The sequence below is a fragment of the Tenrec ecaudatus genome, chromosome 12 (genome assembly GCF_050624435.1).
Source record: "Tenrec ecaudatus isolate mTenEca1 chromosome 12, mTenEca1.hap1, whole genome shotgun sequence".
NCBI classification, from domain to species: domain Eukaryota; kingdom Metazoa; phylum Chordata; class Mammalia; order Afrosoricida; family Tenrecidae; genus Tenrec; species Tenrec ecaudatus.
This window is the reverse complement of record NC_134541.1, coordinates 63220636-63240516: the sequence shown is the minus strand read 5'-3', so window position 1 is coordinate 63240516 and position 19881 is coordinate 63220636. Positions and strand designations below refer to the sequence as shown.

General features: G+C 36.8%; 1 protein-coding gene across 3 annotated transcripts in view; it reads right to left on the bottom strand.

The window, feature by feature from the left end:
* Positions 1-19881, bottom strand: part of ARHGAP32 (Rho GTPase activating protein 32) — a 297599-nt gene that overhangs the window by 30206 nt on the left and 247512 nt on the right. For all 3 annotated transcript variants that reach the window (XM_075564089.1, XM_075564090.1, XM_075564091.1), the window contains one exon: positions 7194-7343. In XM_075564089.1, the coding sequence (XP_075420204.1) occupies positions 7194-7343 (150 nt within the window). The remainder of the gene's footprint in view (positions 1-7193; positions 7344-19881) is intronic.

Genomic DNA, 19881 nt, shown 5'->3' with positions numbered 1-19881 from the left:
TACATTGAGTTGTAATCTATACTGAAGGCTGCAATCTTTCATCTTCATTAGCACACTTGCTTCAAGTTCTCCTCACTTTCAGCAAACAAGGTTGTATCATCTGTATATTACAGGTTGTTAATAAGCCTTCTTCTAATCCTGATGCCACCCTCCTCTTCATATAATCCAGCTTCTCCAATGGTCTGCTCCATATACAGATTGATTAAGCATAATGAGAGCATTTAACCCCAACTCACAGCTTTCTTGATTTTAAACCGTGCAATTATCTCTTGTTCTGTTCCCACAACTGCCTCTTGATCCATATCCAGGTTCCACATGAACACAATGAAGTGTTCTGGAATACCCATTCATCTCCACAATACCAGAGTTTGTTATGATTGACACTGCTTAGCACAGTCAATTAAACACAAGTAAACATCTTTCTGGTATTCTCTGCTTTCAGCCACGAGTCATCTGATCGCAGGAATGCTCTATCTGTTCCATGTCCTCTTCTTTACCTGGCATGAACTTACGGCAGTTCCCTGTCAATGTATCGCTGCAAACATTGTTAGATAATCTTCAGCAAAGTTTTACTCGTATGTGATATTAATGATCTTATTCTATAACGTGAACATTCTCTTGGGACACCTTTCTTTGAAATAGGTGTAACTATGGATCCCTTTCAGTCAGTTTGGTGAAGTAGCTGTCGTCCAAATTCCCTGGCACAGATGAGTGAGTACTTCCAGTGCTTCGCCAGCTTGCGGAAACATTTCAATTAATATTCCATCAATTCCTGGAGCTTTGTTTTTGGCTAATGCTTCCTTCAGCACCATTGGCTCTTGCTCATATGCTTCCTTTGGAAATGGGCGGATGTGGACTACTTCTTTTGGGCACAGTGATTCTGAGTATTCTTTCCTTCTTCTTTTAATGCTTCCTGCACCATTCAGTATTTTGCCTATAAATTATTTCAATATATTAAGTACTAAGTACTCTTTCATAGTTTTAATTTTACATAATAAATAGAATACTAATACAATAAAGGGAAAATCAAAATTGATGAATGGTTTAACTTCCTGTCCAACTTTAAATTTAAGATGAGTACTCTCTCTGGTTATTTCAGTGACTATCTGACAAATTTATAGGTATTATGAGATCTATGATCTAGAACAAACTTTTAAAGTAGGCAGTTAAAAATATATGTTTACAACAGCTAAATTTGAACATTATTTGTTTACAATACAGTTTGATTCATCTATCAAAAAACAAAAAATTCAAACTCACTGCCACCAAGTCAATTCCGACTCATTGTGACCCTGCCCTTGTGGGTTTCAGAGACTGTAACTCTTTATAGGAGTAGAAAGCCCCCTTGACATCCTTCAGAGAAGTTGACAGTTTCAAACTGCTGACCACCTTGCAGTAAGCAGCCCAATAGTTAACAACTATGTTGCTAGGACTCCTTATTGATACAACTATGGACTTTTAAAAATGCGTTCATTTAATACAGTATGATAACATTTCTGCAAAGAAAGCTCTTGGATGAACTTCATAAAATTATAACACTTGGGATGAAACTATCACTCACAGTGGTAAATATACTAACTATGACAATTTATTAAGGTAATTTTTGCCAGTTATTTCTCTAAAATAATTGCTATGGATTAAATTGTACCCCTCTCATAAGTCCATCAGATTCATTGGTCTGTGATTCTCAGTGGTTTGGCAAGTATGAAATGATCTAATCATCCTCATGATGTGATTAACCAATTAACCAATCAATTGGATTAGACTGGAATGTAACACCTAACTCAGGTCACAGCCATGATCTAACCTAAGGGCATTTCTCTATGGGTATGGTCCATATCATCGCTCATCTTAAAAGAAGTAAAATAAGAGAGAAGCAAGCACAGAAAGAGGGGCTTAGTATGAACAAGAAAGAAGAGCTCAGAGTAGGCCCTGTCCTTTGCATTAGAGGCCTTTGTACTGAGAACTTCTTAAACCCAGAACAAGATTAAGGTCAGGACACAGAGAGCTCCAAGGGTCACAGGGCCCATATATGTGGAACGAAGACAAGGCCCTTCCCCCAAAGATAGCAGAAAGAAACATATTCCTTAAGACCAGCTATCCTGAATTCAGACTTCTAGTCTCCTAAATTTTAAGAAAATTAATTTGTTGTGAAAGCAATCCCTTGTGGCATTTTGTATAGCAGCCCTAGATGACTGACACTATTATATTATTTTACTATTACTTCAGAATTCCCCTCCAGTTTTCTTGCTTTTGCATCCTTCCTGTAGTCTCTTTTAAATTATTTCTATTTAAAACTTAAATTCCTTAACTTTGGATAATTTTTAAAAGCAGCTAAAGTACTTAGCATTTAATATATGCCAGGCAAAGTGTTTTACAGTGAAACTCTCTTTTAATCCTCACAGAAAAATTCTATGTAGAAAATACTGTGCTTGCTCAATTTTACTCTAAACATAACCAACTCTAGGACAGATGGAGTTCTACATACTGTCAGCAGGCAATAGTGGCAGAAGAGCATTTCTAACTGAAGTAATCTAGCTCATGCTTTTAACCACTGTAATATACTGCCTGGAAGATATGATTCTTTACCATTTACATTCACATTACTATTATAGTATTTGTATATTTTACAATTATAGGTCAACTGAAGTCTCACATTTAGTCATACAGGTCACCCAATCTCTAACTCGTTTGCTAAATAGTTTCTTGGATATCATCTTCTTCTTAACTAGCTATTATTTAAAACTCTGCTAACCAACACTCTGGAGCAAGTCTTATTTGAATATCTACATGTAGAGGAAGCTGTAGCACATTATCACCATATCTCTGTGAATTATCCCTCATTTGTTTATATTAAGAACTATGGCTTTTTAAAGGGTCTAGTCATCTTGAGTCCTACTTCAAGTGCCTTAAGGTTCTATGCTGCAAACCTAAAGGTAGAAGAATAAAATTTAGGGTTGAAAAATTTTCTATTCCCTAATTTAAAAGACTTTATTTCGTTATCAATACGAAAAATAACAACTTCTCAAGGAAGGGAAAATTAGCTTTATTTCTTAAAAGACACTTTTTGTTATAAATGCCCAGTTGGTCATAAACATAAAGTTGGTCATAAACATAAAGTTTTCCTTGAAGGAAAACTTTTTAGAATATAGCATTTTGTCTATAAAATCTAACACACATGGTAAAATCCCTCCAAACCCTGTAACAGCCAAATGCCCACTAAATAATAACTTGCCTAGGCAAAATATAACATTAGATACTTCCATAGTGGTTCTTCTAGTATGTATGCTGAAAGTTTCACCAAAATAAGCTATCATAGTCAAATTAGCCTAGTACTAGTACAACAATAGACACACAGTAAAACTGAATAGAATTGAGAACCCAGAAGTAAATCCATCTATCGATGGACCTTTGTGTCATAGTGAGCTACATATTGGGGCTGCTAACCACAAGGTTAGCACTTTGAAACCACCAGCTGCTCCGAGGAAGAAAGATGAGTCACTCTACTCCTGTAAAGAGTTAAAATCTTGGAAACATACAGAGGCAATTCTACTCTGCCCTATAAGGTCATGCTGCGTCTAAATCCACTCCATGGCAGAGAGAGTTTGAGTTATGGACTGAAACTCGTTAAAAAGAGGAAGAGATAGTTTGTGATGTTGGGGAAATTAGATATTAATTTCCCATTCATTTCTTAGTTCTAATTTCCCATTATCTCACACCATATACAAAAACAAACTTTAGATGTAAAACTCTACACCTATAAAGATCATCAATGAAAAAAGAGGCGGACAAATGTAGGAACACTAATACATGGCATAAATACACCATCACACATAACTGAAAACACACAGAAGACAAACTAGATGATTCACTCACTCATCCCCTCTCACCACCACGGAGTTGATTTCAAATCATAGTGACCCTCTATGATACAGTAGAATTGCCTCCATGGTTTCCAAGACTGTACCTCTTTACGGGAATAGAAATCCTCATCTTTCTCCCAACTAGGTGACGAGGGCCTCCTAAAAAGGTCAAAGGACTAGTCTCTAAAATGTACATAAAACTTCAACATCTCAACAATAACAAAACAATCCAATCTAAAAATGGGAGAGGATATGAACAGTCACTTCACCACAGAAGACATTCAGGTAGCCAATGTCTTGAAGAAATGCTTGCAATCTTTAGCCAAGTTTTTTTATTTTCTTGAGAGTTTGGTACAATTTCTGTTCTATTCACTTATCATTCAGTTATCAAACTTTTAGTCATTAAATCCCTGTTATATGCCAGGTATCATGCTAGCATAAGGGAACCCGATGAAAAAGTTCAAGATAATTTCTTAGGGACTTGACTTCTGATTAGAATTAGTAGACAGACCTGGAACTATTTATAGCACCCCCCCCCCCTTCTTCTTCTTTTCTTTTCATGGCTATCGATATAAGATAGGCAAGAATAACAATCCCAAGGAGAAAACAATGGGACCAATGGTTCTGAAGGGACAAGGGAAAGGGGAAAATGGGGGAAAGGAGGGGAGAGTCAACAAACCCTGGGACAAGGGAACAACAAGAAACCTAAAATCGATGGCCAGGAGGGTGTAGACTGCCTGGTAGAGTTTGATCAAGTGCAATATAGCTGAGAGGAATTACTGAGAGCCGAATGAAGGTCAAAGATGATTGTGGGACAGGAGGAAAGCACAATGAAACAAAGGAAAGAACTAGGAGGCAAAAGACATTTATAGAGGTATAAATATAGGCATGAAAATATATAAATATATAATAATAGGGATATAGGTATATGTACATATATTTATATGTTAAGCATCAACGTAGCAGACAGGCATTAGGCCTCTACTCAAGTCTCCCCTGAGCACAAGAACACGTTGGCATTCGGTGATACTCACCTTCCTGACATGAATGCTGAAGTCACAATGGGTGCAAAAACAAATGTGGTGAAGAAAGCTGATGATGCCTAGCTATTAGAAGATAGAGCATCTGGGGTCTTAAAGGCTTGAAGTTAAAACAAGCAGCCATCTAGCAGGGAAGCAACAAAGCCCACATGGAAGAAGTACACCAGCCTGTGTGATTAAGAGGTGTCAGCAGGATTGGGTATCAGGCATCAGAAGACCCAAAACAAACAATCATACTGATGCAAATGAGGCGGGTCAAAGTAGAGACCCAAAGTCCATCTGTAGACAATTGGACATCTCCTAACAGAAGGGTTGCAAGGAAGGGATTAGACAGCCAGGGTGCAATATTGCACTGAAGAAACACGCAATATTCCTCTAGTTCTTTAATGCTTCCTTTCCCCCACTACCGTGACCCCAATTCTACCTTACAAATCCGATTAGACCACAACATGTACACTAATACAGCTAGGAGCTCCCGACACATGGAATCCAGGACAGATAAACCGTTCAGGAACAATAATGGGAGTAGTGATACAATTAGGGTAGAAGAAAGGGTAGAAAGAGAAGGGAACTAGGGGGAACTGATCACAATGATCAATGTGTAACCCCCATCCCTCCCAGGGGACAGACAGCAGAAACGTGGACAAAGGGAGACAGTGGATAGTGTGAGATATGAAAAGAATAATATTTAAAATTTTTCAAGGGGTCACGAGGGTGAGAGGATGGGGGAGGGAGGGGAAAAAGAGGAGCTGATACCAAGGGCTCAAGTAGAAAGAAAATGTTTTGAAAGTGATGATGGCAACATATTTACAAATGTGATTGATGTAATTGATATATGAATTGTTATAAGAGTTGTGAGAGCCCCCAATAAAATAATTTATTTAAAAAAGAAGTTGGAGTACAGCATTCATTAATCATTCAAATATATTATGGTTTCTTATTAGGAAAACATTATGTAAAGAATTCATTTCATAGGTCCTTTGGATCTTATTTCATTCTACTATGCTCTGATTACAAAATCTTTGTGCATCTACAATAGTTTATAAAAAGAGAGATTATAGCTTAGAAAATCTTTTGGGGTCAGTTTTACTTCATTATATTAAGGTCCCTATGAGTCAGAATCAACTGGTGGAATATACAACAATAATATTCCCCAAAAAGCACTATGTGGGCAGGTTTATTTTAAAACAACAACAATTACACAGAAAACTATAATATAATCTTTAATAAGCTCAATTTTAAATCCTGAAGTTTTAGATAGTTTCAGATAAACTCTAAGAGCTTATCCAGGGTGCATTGGGACATCAGGCAACACAAACAGAGGGAAAAGCCTGCTTATATAGCCACCTTGATGAATTCTCACATCATTTTGATAAAGAAATAGGTAGGTTTGTAATTTGCTTCAGCAAGAAGGCAATAAACAGTTTAGAAAGTATAGCAGCAAGGTAATTCCATAAAGTAGATTGTTCACTAGTAACAGAATTCACAATTCAGAGAATAAATCACTTAACTTAAAAATACTCTTGACAGGAGCTTTCTCAGAAAACTCTAGTATAATGTATAACTCCATATATAAGAGAATATTTTATTTGGGGGGGAATATTTTATATACAAATATATTATTCAATATGTAATTCTTCCTCATACTTCTACACAATATACATGTTAGATGTGAATATATATATAATTTCCCCCTTACAACTCTATTTAAACTGTTACATAATACACATTTTTACATATTTTTATTCTAATAATTGTAATACATGTCTATATACACGCACTCACAAACAAACAAATAAAGTGTCTCACTGCCTTTGAGTCTATCCCGAATCACAGTGATCCTATAGGACAGAGTAGAACGCCTCCTGTGGGTTTCATAGATTGTAAAACTTAACAGGAGTAGAAAGCCTCATCTTTGTCCTCCAGATGGCGGGCAGGACTGAACTCCTGACCTTGAAGTTAGCCCAATTATAACCCACAATGCCACCAATTCTCCTAGCCACACAAAGTATAGCAAGAGAACATATATAACATATGTAGATAGCCAAAATCTGAAAAACTACAATTCATCACACATGCACTAAATCACTCTGCAGGAAAACAATAATTTGCTTCCACAAGATTTGTAGTCTCTGATTTTAGTGTTTTATAGGCTCAAAATTATGACAATTTTCCCAAGGAAACATTAATTAAGATAAAATGTGAGAGGGAACACTTGTCTAAAGAAGCCATATAAACATACAAAGAAGCCATGCAACTGAGATTATGAATTGATATATTTTAATTTCACCTTCAAAACCTGAATTTAGAAGGTGTTCTCCCAGGTCACAACCAAACACCCTCTCTTTCAAAATCCCCCGCTGCTTCAGTTTCTGTTTTGTTGGACGAGACTTCATGAATGTCCGTAAGAAAGTGATGAGCTTGCCGTGCTTTTTCGACACTAAAAAAGAAATAAAAAGAAAAGATCAGATCTTGTTTGTGGCAATAGGTTACATTTAAAAATATATATTATTAATTGGAAGTATGTATCCTATGTATGTATCCTATGTATCATATCATTCCATAGTTCTATCATGTCACAGAAGTATACAGTTGCTATCACAATCATTTTCCAAATAGTCTTTTTCTTCCTGGACTCCTTGACGTTGTCTCCCTTTTACCCCCTCTAGGTTACATTTTATTTAGAGTGAAAAGAAATCACTATTGCAACAAGTTGACCATAAAATCATATTATATAAACATACTTTATATACTGTAGAAATTTTACAACCCAAAGTGTAGGAAGCAGTTGCCTCCTACTTAACACCATTATTTTGTACTTTCTTTACACCAGCCTATTACTTCACTTGATGAGATTATAGACACAGTTGATTTTTGTTATCTGTGTTAAATCAAGTGTGTTAACGCATTTATATTACAATGTATCAGAATTTTATCCTAATACATTTCTTTGGAGTACATCAAAACAAGTCTGGCTCAAATATGCTAAGGGTAATTTGGATTTCTAGGCAATTCATAAACCACTCACTTGGCAAGAAATTTTCAAAGCATTTTCCAGTTTCATTAGCATAGCTAACAAAGGGGCCAACTGCATGATCACTTGCTGACCAAATGGCTTATATTAGAAATACAATTAAAAAACAAGCACATCTATATACATCCATTTATGGTACACTAAGTACATAATATGAAATCCTTTTCAGAATACAGTAAGAGATAAATAAGTAAGTAGTGAAAAGATTTCCTTGCACTGATGTTAGGTAATACTGAAAGAATTTACAACAAATCCCTAGAAAAATTACTTTTGCTGAGAAGTGCAGCCTAATGGGATGATTACTTTAAAAGTCAACACACAACAAATAGGAGTTTAGAAATTAGTTGCAGGATTAAAAAAACAAGCCACGTGGCCCCAATTCGCCTATTTACTTTACAAGTGATTACTAGCTATCTTATTGTTTACTAATCAGCCTGGGTGAACCCAACAATTCCTAGTAAGCATCCTGTGAACTGAAGGCACTCCCTGAGAAAACTCAGGGTTCCTCAGCAATGGGTGGCCACTACGGGCCTTTGGGGTTATGGAGATCAATTATTTGGAATCTGCTTCTCTTCATTTCATTGCAAGCACTATGTAAAGACACAGCATCTTTTTCTTTAACAGGTAAATAAGAACGCTAGGGTTTGCCCAGGTCAGGAGGTTTCCTCAGAGATGGGAATTTCACTGCAGAAACCTGGAGTGTCTCTGGAAAAGCCAGGATGATGAGATTATTCTACAATATACAGAGGGAAAGGGAAATAAATTATTTTATATATCAATTATTTCAATATTGCTTAGAATCGCCAATACAACTCTGATACTTTTTGGCAAACTCTGAAACTGCAAATTATAGACCCTCTTACAAATGAGACTTCCCATTGCAGAGATACACCACAGCCTTTTTTAGAAAATCATTTTATTGGGGGCTCATATAGTTCTTATCACAATCCATATATCCATCCATTGTGTCAAGCACATTTGTACATCTGTTGCCATCATCATATTCAAAGCATTTTGTTTCTACTTAAGCCCTTGGTATCAGCTCACTTTTTTCCCTCCCTCCATCTCCCCCTCACAAACCCTTGATAATTCCACCATCCCCTTCCCCTCCTGGTATTGCTACTCTCATTATTGGTTCTGAGGGGTTTATCTGTCCTGGATTCCCTGTGTTTCCAGCTCTGATCTGTACCCATGTCCATGCTCTGGTCTAGCTGGATCTGTAAGGTAGAATGGAGGCCATGATAGTGGGGATGGGTGGGGGTAGGAAGCATTGAAGAACAGAGGAAAGGTATACATTTCATTGGTGCTATACTACACCCTGGCTTGTAAGGGGATATCCAATTGTCTACAGATGGGCTTTGGGTCTCTACTCCCCCTCATTCATATTGATATGATTTTTTGTTCTGGGTCTTTGATACCTGATACCTGATCCTATCAACACCTCATGATCTCACAGGCTAGTATGCGTCTTCCATGTGGACTTTGTTGCTTTTCAACTAGATGGCCACTAGTTTATCTTCATGTCCTTAAGACCCCAGTGCTATATCTTTTGATAGCTGGGCACCCTCAATTTTCTTCACCACATTTGCTATCCACCCACTTTGTCTTCAGTGATTGTATCAGGAAGCTGAACATCATGGAATGCCAGGTTATTAGAAAAAAGTATTCTTGTGTTGAGGGAGTACTTGAGTAGAGGCCCAATGTCTGTCTGCTACCTTAATACTTAGCATATGTACAAAGATCTATTTCCATAACATTATATATAAATATATTTACATATGTACATGCCTGTATTTAGACCTCTATAAATGCCCTCTGCCTCCTAGTTCTTTCCTCTATTTCCTTTTACTTTCCTCTTGTCCCACTATCATGCTCGGCCTTCATTTGGGTTTCAGTAATTCCTCTCAGTTATATTGCCCTTGATCATGCCCTCCTTGCTATCGATTTTAGATCACTTGCTGTTCCCTTCTCCCCCCCACCAGAGCTTCTTTACCTGCTTTCTAAGTATAGGTGATGAACAGATCCAAATGAAATAAAAAGAATAATAACAGTACAATGAAAGATAATACTCCGACAAGTTTGGGTTAATATCCAAACTAATGCAGACAGATGTGGAAAACCTGAACAAATCCTAAACCAAAGAAGAAATAAAGAAGGTCATCAAAATAAAACGATTAAAAAAATAAAGACAAAAAAGTTGTATGAGCCCCCAATAAAATGATTAAAAAGGTAATCAAGAAACTCCCAACCAAGAAAAGCCCAGATCCAGATGGCTTCACAGGGGAATCCTACCAAGTATTCAGGGACGAGCTATCACCAATTTGACACAGACTATTTCAGAATATAGAAAGGGACAGAAAATTCAATCTATGAAGCCAGCATCACCCTGATTCACAAACTAGGCAAAGACCTCACAAAGACAGAAAACTACAGGTCAATTCCTTATAAACATAGATGCAAAATTTTTCAACAAAATTCTGGCCAACAGAATAAAAATATATCAACAACAAAACTCATCATGACCCAGCGGGATTCATAACAGGGATTTCAATATTTGAAAATCAATGTAATCTACCACATAAACAAGATAAGGAGTTAGGAACCACATGATCATATCAATATATGCCGAACAAGCATTTGACAATATCCAATACCCATTTCTAATAAAAACACATAATAAGATAGGAATATATGGAGAGCAAATGCTTTGAGAATAATTGGGGCAGGGAATGTATGCATGTGCTTTACACAATTGATGTATGTAGATGTATGGATTGTGATAAGAGTTGTATGAGCCCCTAATAAAATGTAAAAAAGAAAAAAGAAAAATAAATAAATAAACATTGCTTTTTAAAAAAAGATAGGAATAGAAGAGGAATTCTTCAACATATTTAAGGTCATATATGAAAAACTAATGGCCAGCATTAGACTCAAAGGGAAAAAATCTGAAAACATTTCTCCTAAACCAGAAACTAGACAAGGGTCCCTTTATCACCACGCTTATTCAACACTGTGCTCAAAGTCCTAGCCAGACCATTCGAACACAAAAAGAAATCAAAGGGGCACAAGTAGACAATGAAGAGGTGAAGCTCTTGCTCTTTGCAGACGATACAATTTTATATCTAGAGAACCAAGGACTCCACAAAATACTGCTGTAAACAACGGAGAGATTTTTAAAGTAGCAGGACACAAAATCAATACATTGAAATCAACTGGATTCCGAGACATTGGTGATGAGAGCTCTGAAAAAGCCATCAAGAAAACAGTACCATTTATAATAGCCACACAAAAGATGGAATACCTAGGAAGAAACCTAGCCAAAGATGCAAAAGACCCATATTAAGAAAACTACAGAACATTATTACAAGAGACCTACACAAATGGAGAAACATCCATGTTCATGGAGAGAAAGACTTAATATTGTGAAAATGTCAGTATTACATATAGCAATCTACTAATACAATGCAATTTTGATCCACATCCCAATGTCAATTTTAAAAAAATGGAAAAATTACCAACTTCATATGAAGCGGGAACAGAAAAGCAAATAGAAAAGGCTAAGCAGAGAGTTCTCAAAAAGAAGAACGAAGTAAGAGGTCTTCTACTACCTGAAGTCACAACCTATTACATAGCCCCAGCCTTCAAAACAGCCTGGCACTGGTATAATGATAGATACATATAGATCAATGGAACAGGATAGAAAATCCAAAAATACATGTTTTCGACAAAGGATCATGAAATGTTAAATGCGGAAGGGCACCCTCTGTAAAAATTGGATCTTCATCTGCAGAAGAATGAAACTGGACCCTTACCTCCCCATGCACAATAGTGAGCTCAAGATTGCATTGGAGACTCAATGAAAACCTCAGAACTATCAGTATCGCCAATGAGAAAATTGGGAGAAACCTAAAGGCTCTATTGTAGGGCATATGCGGCCCACCAATTATAACAGAGGAAGCACACACCATCGATGAAAAAATAGATGACTGGGATCCATTAAACCGAAAAAATATTTATGCACATCAAATGAGTAAAACAGTAGTCTACGGACTAGGGATAAAAACCTTTAACAATGACATAACAGACACAGAACTAATTACTGAAATCTATAGAATTCTGCAACACGTCAACAAGAAAAAATATCCCCAAATCATCCAATTAAAAGGTGGGGAAAAGACATGAATAGACAATTCAAAAAGGATGATACTCAGAAAGCTAACAAACATGTGGAAATTCTCATGACCATTAGCGTTCCAGGAGATGGATATCGAAACAATAAGATATCATCTTACACCCATAATGTCAGCCCAATTAAAGAACAAATGGTAGAGAGGGTGCAGAGAGATTGGAACTCTGGTTTACTGCTGGTGGGCTTGCAAATATGTACAACCATTGTGGAAAATGTAATGGCAAGACGTGAAACAAGTGGCAATAGAGATACCATGCATCCCAGTAATACATCTGCTGGGGAAATAACCCAAGGGAATGAGAGACAAAACACAAAAGGAGGTATGCTCTAAGATGTTCACTGCAGCAGAGTTCATAGTATCACAAAGCTGGAAACAGTCCAAATGCTCATCAGTAGACAAATGGACACAGAAACTCTGATATCTGCACATAATGGAATACTATGCATCCCTAAAGAAACAGCAATGAAAACACCTCAACACAGAGAGGGACCTGGAAAACTATTATGCTGAGGAAAGTTAGTCAATCAGAAAAGGACACGCATTGCATGAGTTTACTACTAAAGACAAGGAACCAAATGAAGGCATACTCCTGCTCCCTGGGCATGTAATCTTCCAATCCAGTCTCCCAAGCACATCTTAAAATCCACTTACACAAAGGAGACCTCACTTCAGCTGGGGGCAGTTTTCCAAGACAGAAGGAGAGAGAAGTCCATTCAGCTGCTGCCATACAAAGCTGTGCTTAGGGCACCCCAAACCAGTAGTGGGCAAACTTTTGATAGAAGAGCCAATCTGATCCCTCACAACAATTTAAAAATTATTCGAGAACCATAAATATGTTTTTACACACAAATGAAATCACTTTTATCTGAACAGTATCTTTTAAATGTTTTCAATTTTACTTCAGAGCCACATGCATGTACAGAATACGGCTTTTATATGCAGACCCCTGCCCCAAACCAACAAACACTCCCACTAGAGTGATCAGGAATCCTTATTAGAAATCCAAGGCAAGATGAGGGGCGGGGTCCATGTATGTCTCAGATAAGGCAAATGCATTGCTGCTGCTAGGAAAACAGGGAACAGCAACCTCCCATTGGAAAGCAAAATCAAAACAAAATGTTCAACAATACTTACAAAGAATCAGAGGGGAGAACATGCCTGGAACTTTGTTCCTAATTGGACACTGACTGTTTCTATCAGCACTTGATGACCCAGGCCATGTGCTACAGACTACTGGGACCGTATACTTTGTTCTTTAAAGGCACACAATATGCTTCACAGACCACACCAACAAAGACTTAATGTGAAAACACCATTAAGTGAATTTGGCTTTACCTCAAACTCACCTGTAGTCCTGGAAATTTAGGCTGAAAGTCCCTCGTGTGAAAAGAAGCGGATGGCCGCTATCTCAAGGGCATAGAACTCACTGGTGGGGGTTGGACTTTGGTTTGGATCTCTTGTCTTGAGGGTGCCCAATGCATGGTGGTCAGAACTCCCACATACTTACTATTTGAATGTCCTCCTTGATTTATTAAGACATGTGTTAACATGGTAGATGTAGCTTTGTCATTGTGAACCAATCCTACTAAAATGTTTGTCCCATTGCTTGTGTAAATAATGTCCCTTCACTTAAGAGTTGAGTCTGTACAAGTCAACAATTCAAGTATTAAAGTTCTTAGCTGGCCTATACTCATATAATTCCATTTGAGAAATGTATGTTTGTGATGTTAGTGAAAGGTTTACTGTGTACTTGTATGTAGTACAAGTTAGAAGTATGTTATATACTATACAAAGTTTAATGAACTGGTATCACCCCCCACACACCCCGCCAGTCACTAGCATATTATGTGTTATGATCTCTGGCGAAGAGCAGCCATCAAAACGGTTTCTTTTCATTTTCACAAAGAAAATAATTATTATTATCATTATTTTCTCTTAAGGAAGCTCTCTACTTAATGCTATAAACTAGTTTCCAGGATATATTATTATATGGGGAAAAACATGGTATAAAACACTACATTCAATATAAGAAAGGGCAGGGAATACACACAACTTCCCACCTGCCACACACACACAAATTCACACACCTATACAAATATGTATGTACATGCCTATTTCTGCAACAAGAAACACTGGAGGGATAATCCCAAAACTGATAAAATGGTGTTAGAGGGTAGAGAAAGAGTGGTGGGTATAGATCAGTGGTTCTCAGCCTTCCTAATGCCAGGACCCTTTAATACAGTTCCTCATGGGGTGATTCCCCAACCATCAAATTATTTTTGTTGCTACTTCATAACTGTAATTTTGCTACTGTTAAGAATTTGGCGACCCCTGTGAAAGGGTCATTCGACCCCAAAGGGTTATGACCCACAGGTTGAGAACTGCTGGTATAGATATAAAGGGAAGGCTTCTCTATGTATACCTTCTAGCACAATTTTAACTTCTGAAGTATGTTAATGTTCATTTTACATATTCAAACATGTATTTTGAAGGCTAAAAAATGCAAGTCCTAATGCTAGAAATAAAATGAAAAGTATCTGTAAAGCATACCATGGTGATAACAAACAGATACATTTTTGAAATGGTTGTAAAAAGCACTCTGATAATACATGCTTAAAGAAATATATTTTGAGAACAGTAGGGAAAAAAAGCATGCAAGGAAATTTAATTTCACTCAGTTGTCTTGGAAACCCTAAAAAATAGCTCTATCTTACAAGATTGCTATTAGTCAGAATTAACTGAATGTGAGTCAGTGTATGGGTTTTACTACTGGAAATCATAGTGGTAATTTAATTTAGAAATACACAGACACAAATAATACTTTGTTATTAGGAACCTAGGTTTACAGTATGCAAAAAAGAGATATAATTCAAAATCAATGAGGTTATTAAAAACTTTTGTTATATCAACTTTGAATTGGAAATACCAAAATGAATTCATGATCAACACATGCATAGGTACACACACATGCATGTCCTAAGGTCTACTCACAGAAAAGGTAGAAACAAAGATACATCACTTGCAGTGAACACTTCAGTCTCTGATCTGGGTTTTACATTCCCTACTAAAACAATGCAAGCCTGTAGGAGTGCCTTGCTGGAAGTGGACAGCAGCAAACATATAAATTGAGACTGGGAAATCATAGTATGACAGAAAGCAAGGAAACGCCCATGGAGTAATGGAAGCATGCCAAAAGAATCAGGCTTGAACAGAGCCCAAACAGCTATATTTGGAACAATTTTGTACATTATAAAGAATGCCTATATTTGGTTGTAAGATGTCAAGTAAATTATTATTTTAAATCCTCGAATCTGCAAAAAGAAAGTAAAATATGGAGTGACAATTTTTAGTACAAATAGAACTAGCACATTTAAAAACTTCAGCAGTGATGTGCCCTGGGTCCCCTAATAGTAAAGAAAAGAGTATGTTCATTTCCTTTAACAGTTATTAATTAACAATGTATCTGGAATTACTGATTAGAATTAATCATGTATAAAGTAGTAAACTCACATCTTCTATGTGGAAACAGATTTATAATCTTGATAGCCTAACCAAACAATAAAATCACATTAGTCAAAGGAGCTCAGGTGGTGTAGTGGTTACAAGATGGGCTGCTAAACTCAAGGTCAGCTCTGAGGACCAAAGATGAAGTTTTTTTTCCCCGAAAAAGCTAGTCTCAGCAATTCAAAGAGGCAGTTCTACCTTGTCGTACAAGGCGGCTATGAGCTGGAGTTGACTCGATGGAAGTGAATTTGGTTTTGGCGCCAGAGGCAGCTAATTAGAACTGGACAGTCTAGGACACTAAGTACCTTTAAAACTGACTTTGCTTTTTCATTTTTATATTGTTAGGCTGAAGAAGCAGCAAATACGCCAATCTTTTACAGTTAAGGTAGAGGTAGCTCATGTTTAGTCTTTCTGGATGGTGACACATAGTTAAGGATTGCAATCTAAGATAAAATTAAAACCTGTACAAGGGTCACTAGTTCCTGTAAGTCCGACATTTGAGCTGTTAAGGAAGGGCTCTAGCTTCAACTGTGTGTTACCTTGGTCCCATCATTTTTCTAAAAATCAACACTAAATAAATCAGGAATGCTTAAATCTAAATATAGAATGGAAGGTAGCAATGTAGGTGGTCTCTTCTTGCCTATGTGTAGCCTACTCTGAGACAATGCAACAATTAATATTTACAATAATAACTAGAAAGAACGCTTAAGTAGTTACTAAGTCTTCAATGAAAACTAAATCTATGTTATGCATACTTTGTTCCTGTTGTTATTAGCATACTAATTCACTGGGGTGGAGATGCTTGCAGTGAGATGTTCTGATATTAAATAATTAAATAATCTATTATCCACAGAGATAATTTTATTACATTAGAAATTTGAACAAACACAAATATCCAACTTAAATATTATTCAAATTAAAGACCTACTATTTCTAAATATGTCTCTTAATTGACACATACATTAAATTTTATTCCTATTCCTAAATAATAGCCAAAGGATCTGATTTGTGACACACTCACCCACCCCACCCATCCAATCTAACTAAATCCCATTATCAAAGTATAATCATTACCTTACCATTCATGAAAATAAACCAGAAGTAGAAAGATGAAATACTGTTAATTAAATACTAAGAAAAGTAGAGGGGGTTTTGGTTTAGTATTTACAAAGATAATGAGGCTATTAGGGTTAAAGTTCACAAAATATGCTGCAAATATTAAAATGGTCACATGGGTATATCCACAGTTAAAACATATTAAAAGTTAAAAGTAAAATAATACTAATACAAAGATAAAATGCCATTTTATATCCTAATATTATATTCTAAACTCAAAATATAACATTTAGCCTTGACAGATTTTATATCTGCAATCTTTCTTTAATCTTGACACAAATCCTACCAGACCAGTCCTTCCAGTTAGTGAAAAGCTTTATGGTGCATTACATAATGGGACCAAGATAAATCTTAATGATACCAATAACCAGTTTATAGTTTATAAAAACATCCAGTTGAGAAAGTCATATAGTGAACCTTAACATGGAAAGTTGGGATCATGGATAGTTTTAATTATATTAACATAATGTTTCTCCAGAAAAACCAAAGAATTCTTGCATTCGTATAACATTACATGAAAGTCCTCTAAATTGGTTCTCAAAAATACTTCAGACTAATTTGAGTGAATCTGGACTTGTCATAAGGAGCCCTGGTGCCACAGTGGGTAAGTGTTGGGTAGTTAACCGAAAGGTCTGCAGTTGTTCCCTGGGAGACAGACATGGCAGAGTGCTTCTGAAGACTTACAGCCTCTGAAAGGGCAGTTCTACTTTATCCTACAGTGCAGCATTGACTCAACAGCAGTGGGCTTGGCTTAGTTTTTGTACATGAAGAGAAAGACATTTTGTATCTAGATGATATACATCAAGTTCTGAGATCTACAGTAACTTCAGAAAGCCCAATATGACTGAACTATTGAGGATATCATATCTGGATCATGTCCTAACACAACGGTTTTCAAAAAAAGGAAAGTCAAGCACACAAAATTGGTGGGACATATGGTAGGGGTGTAGATAGATAATACCTATGGAAATAGTTCTGGTCAAATCTAAAATAAAGTAAAGTAAAAGGGTAATGGTTTAACATATCCAGTGGATTTTCACAAACTATAAACAATGTCTTATCTTCACTCAATGTTCTCCAAATACAGACTAGATGACTTTCAAGAAAACCCAATGGTGGGGAAGAAGTATATAGATTATATGACATTTAATGTTCCTTAATTACTTTTTGGGAGCCCTGGTAGTAGCTGTTATATGGGGGAAAGATGGGGCTATTTGCTCCCATAAAGACTGATAGTTTCTGAAACCCTATTTAGCAGTTTTACACTATTCTATAGGTTTTTATAGGGACCTTAACGGCATCATGATTACCCACTGGGTTGCTAGCTTCAAGGTCTATAGTTCTAGAGTGGACCCCAGCCACCCCTGAGGAGAAAGGTGAAACTTTCTATTCCAGCAAGGAGTTACAGTCCTTCAAGCCCACAGGGGCAGTTCTACCCTGTCCTATAGGGCTGCTAAGATTAGGGATCTGCTCAATGGCAGTATCTTTGTGGGGGCTTGTTTTTGTTTTGTTTTGTTTTATAGGTTGTTACAAGTTAGAATTGAATTGTTTAGTTTGAACATTCTAAAATAAAGTCACATATTGACACAAGGGTGAAACGTTTGTCTGCAAGTTCAAATCCACCATGATAGTTAAGGTTTTGCATCATCTTGATTAGGCCAGGATTCTCAGCCAATTAAGACACAGTAATCTTCCATGAGGAACCTTGGAGACACAATGGTTACAAGTTGGGCTGCTAACCACAAGGTCTGCAGTTCAAAATCACTAGCCAGCTGCTTGGGAGGAAGACAGAGCTTTCTATTCCGCAAAGAAACTCACAGGAGCAGCCCTCCCTTGTCCTGTGGGGTTGCTATGAGTTGGGGCATGGCAAATATACATGGTTACCGTAGAAAAGCTTGTTTGCTTTTTGCTGGGTCTGGATCCTGCATCTTGCCTAGTCATCTGACTTGCTGTTTTTAAATTTGAGTCAACAGCTTGCTGTATTGCCAGCTGACCCTGAGACTCAACAGTTTGCCCTTTTACCATCAATCTTAGATTCATTTATTTGCTTCTACTGCTATGTGAGTGAGGAGAAGCTTCCAGTCTGGTATCCTGACCCACAGACTTGGAACTTGCTTGCCTCCACAACTAGGTGAGGCACTTTTTGATGTGAACCTCTCTATACATATGCATATATAAGTTTTACTGGTTTTGCTTCTCTAGAGATCCCAGACTAAAATAAACATACACTCCAACTGCTACCAAACATTACAGCCATGAAAAATCTAGGGGACAGTTCTACTTTGTTACATGAAGTCCCCAAGAGTTAGAATCAAGCTAACAACAGCAATAACAACTTTCTAAAACTGCCACTTAAAAAAAATTACAAATGTGAAATTTACAAAAAGAAAAAAATACTGAGAACAAAGGTCTATAATATTATGTTTTTTGGAGCTGATTAATATTCAAAAGGCTACTGAACTAAATACTTTGCTTGGCTTTGTACTAATGTTAAGTTTTTAGAGACACTTCAGATCAGAATAACTACAAAGCATAACTAGAAGAAATAAGTCTGGTTTCATGGTTTTCATAAGCTAGGGGACTGATACAAAGTATAAGAATATTTGTAGGTATATTCGCTTTACTTATTTTACTTATTTTAATTTTTACTTATTTTAATTCAACTACTTAATGCTTTGATTTGACTATACAGAAAAGAAAATAATATAAGTGCCTTTAACATAAGCCACAAAGACAAAGTTCTGCATCTGTGAGGAACCAAATTACTTGGTATGTTTTTTCTATTAAGTAATCTTTATAATTCCCACCCAGTAGCTCGGTGGGACCACTCAAGAAGGATGTGTGAAACCTCAATAGAGAACATTAATCAGTTTTGTCATTTCACTGGGTGTAAAATGAGACACTTCAGAAGCAAGAAAAGAGAATCCCACGACCCAAAGGAGGATGATCCAGGCTTATTCAGGAAGCCTGTGTCGAGAAGTGGTGGCAAGAAAGACAATGAAGGAGTAATTCTGGCAGGTGGCTTCCCAGACTCTGGATCTAGTAAAGCTGAGTACCCCTTCAGCACGAGATGGGAGTATACAGTGTCTCTGAGCATTTATCAGTGCTATAGGAAATTGGTAACCCTGAGAGCT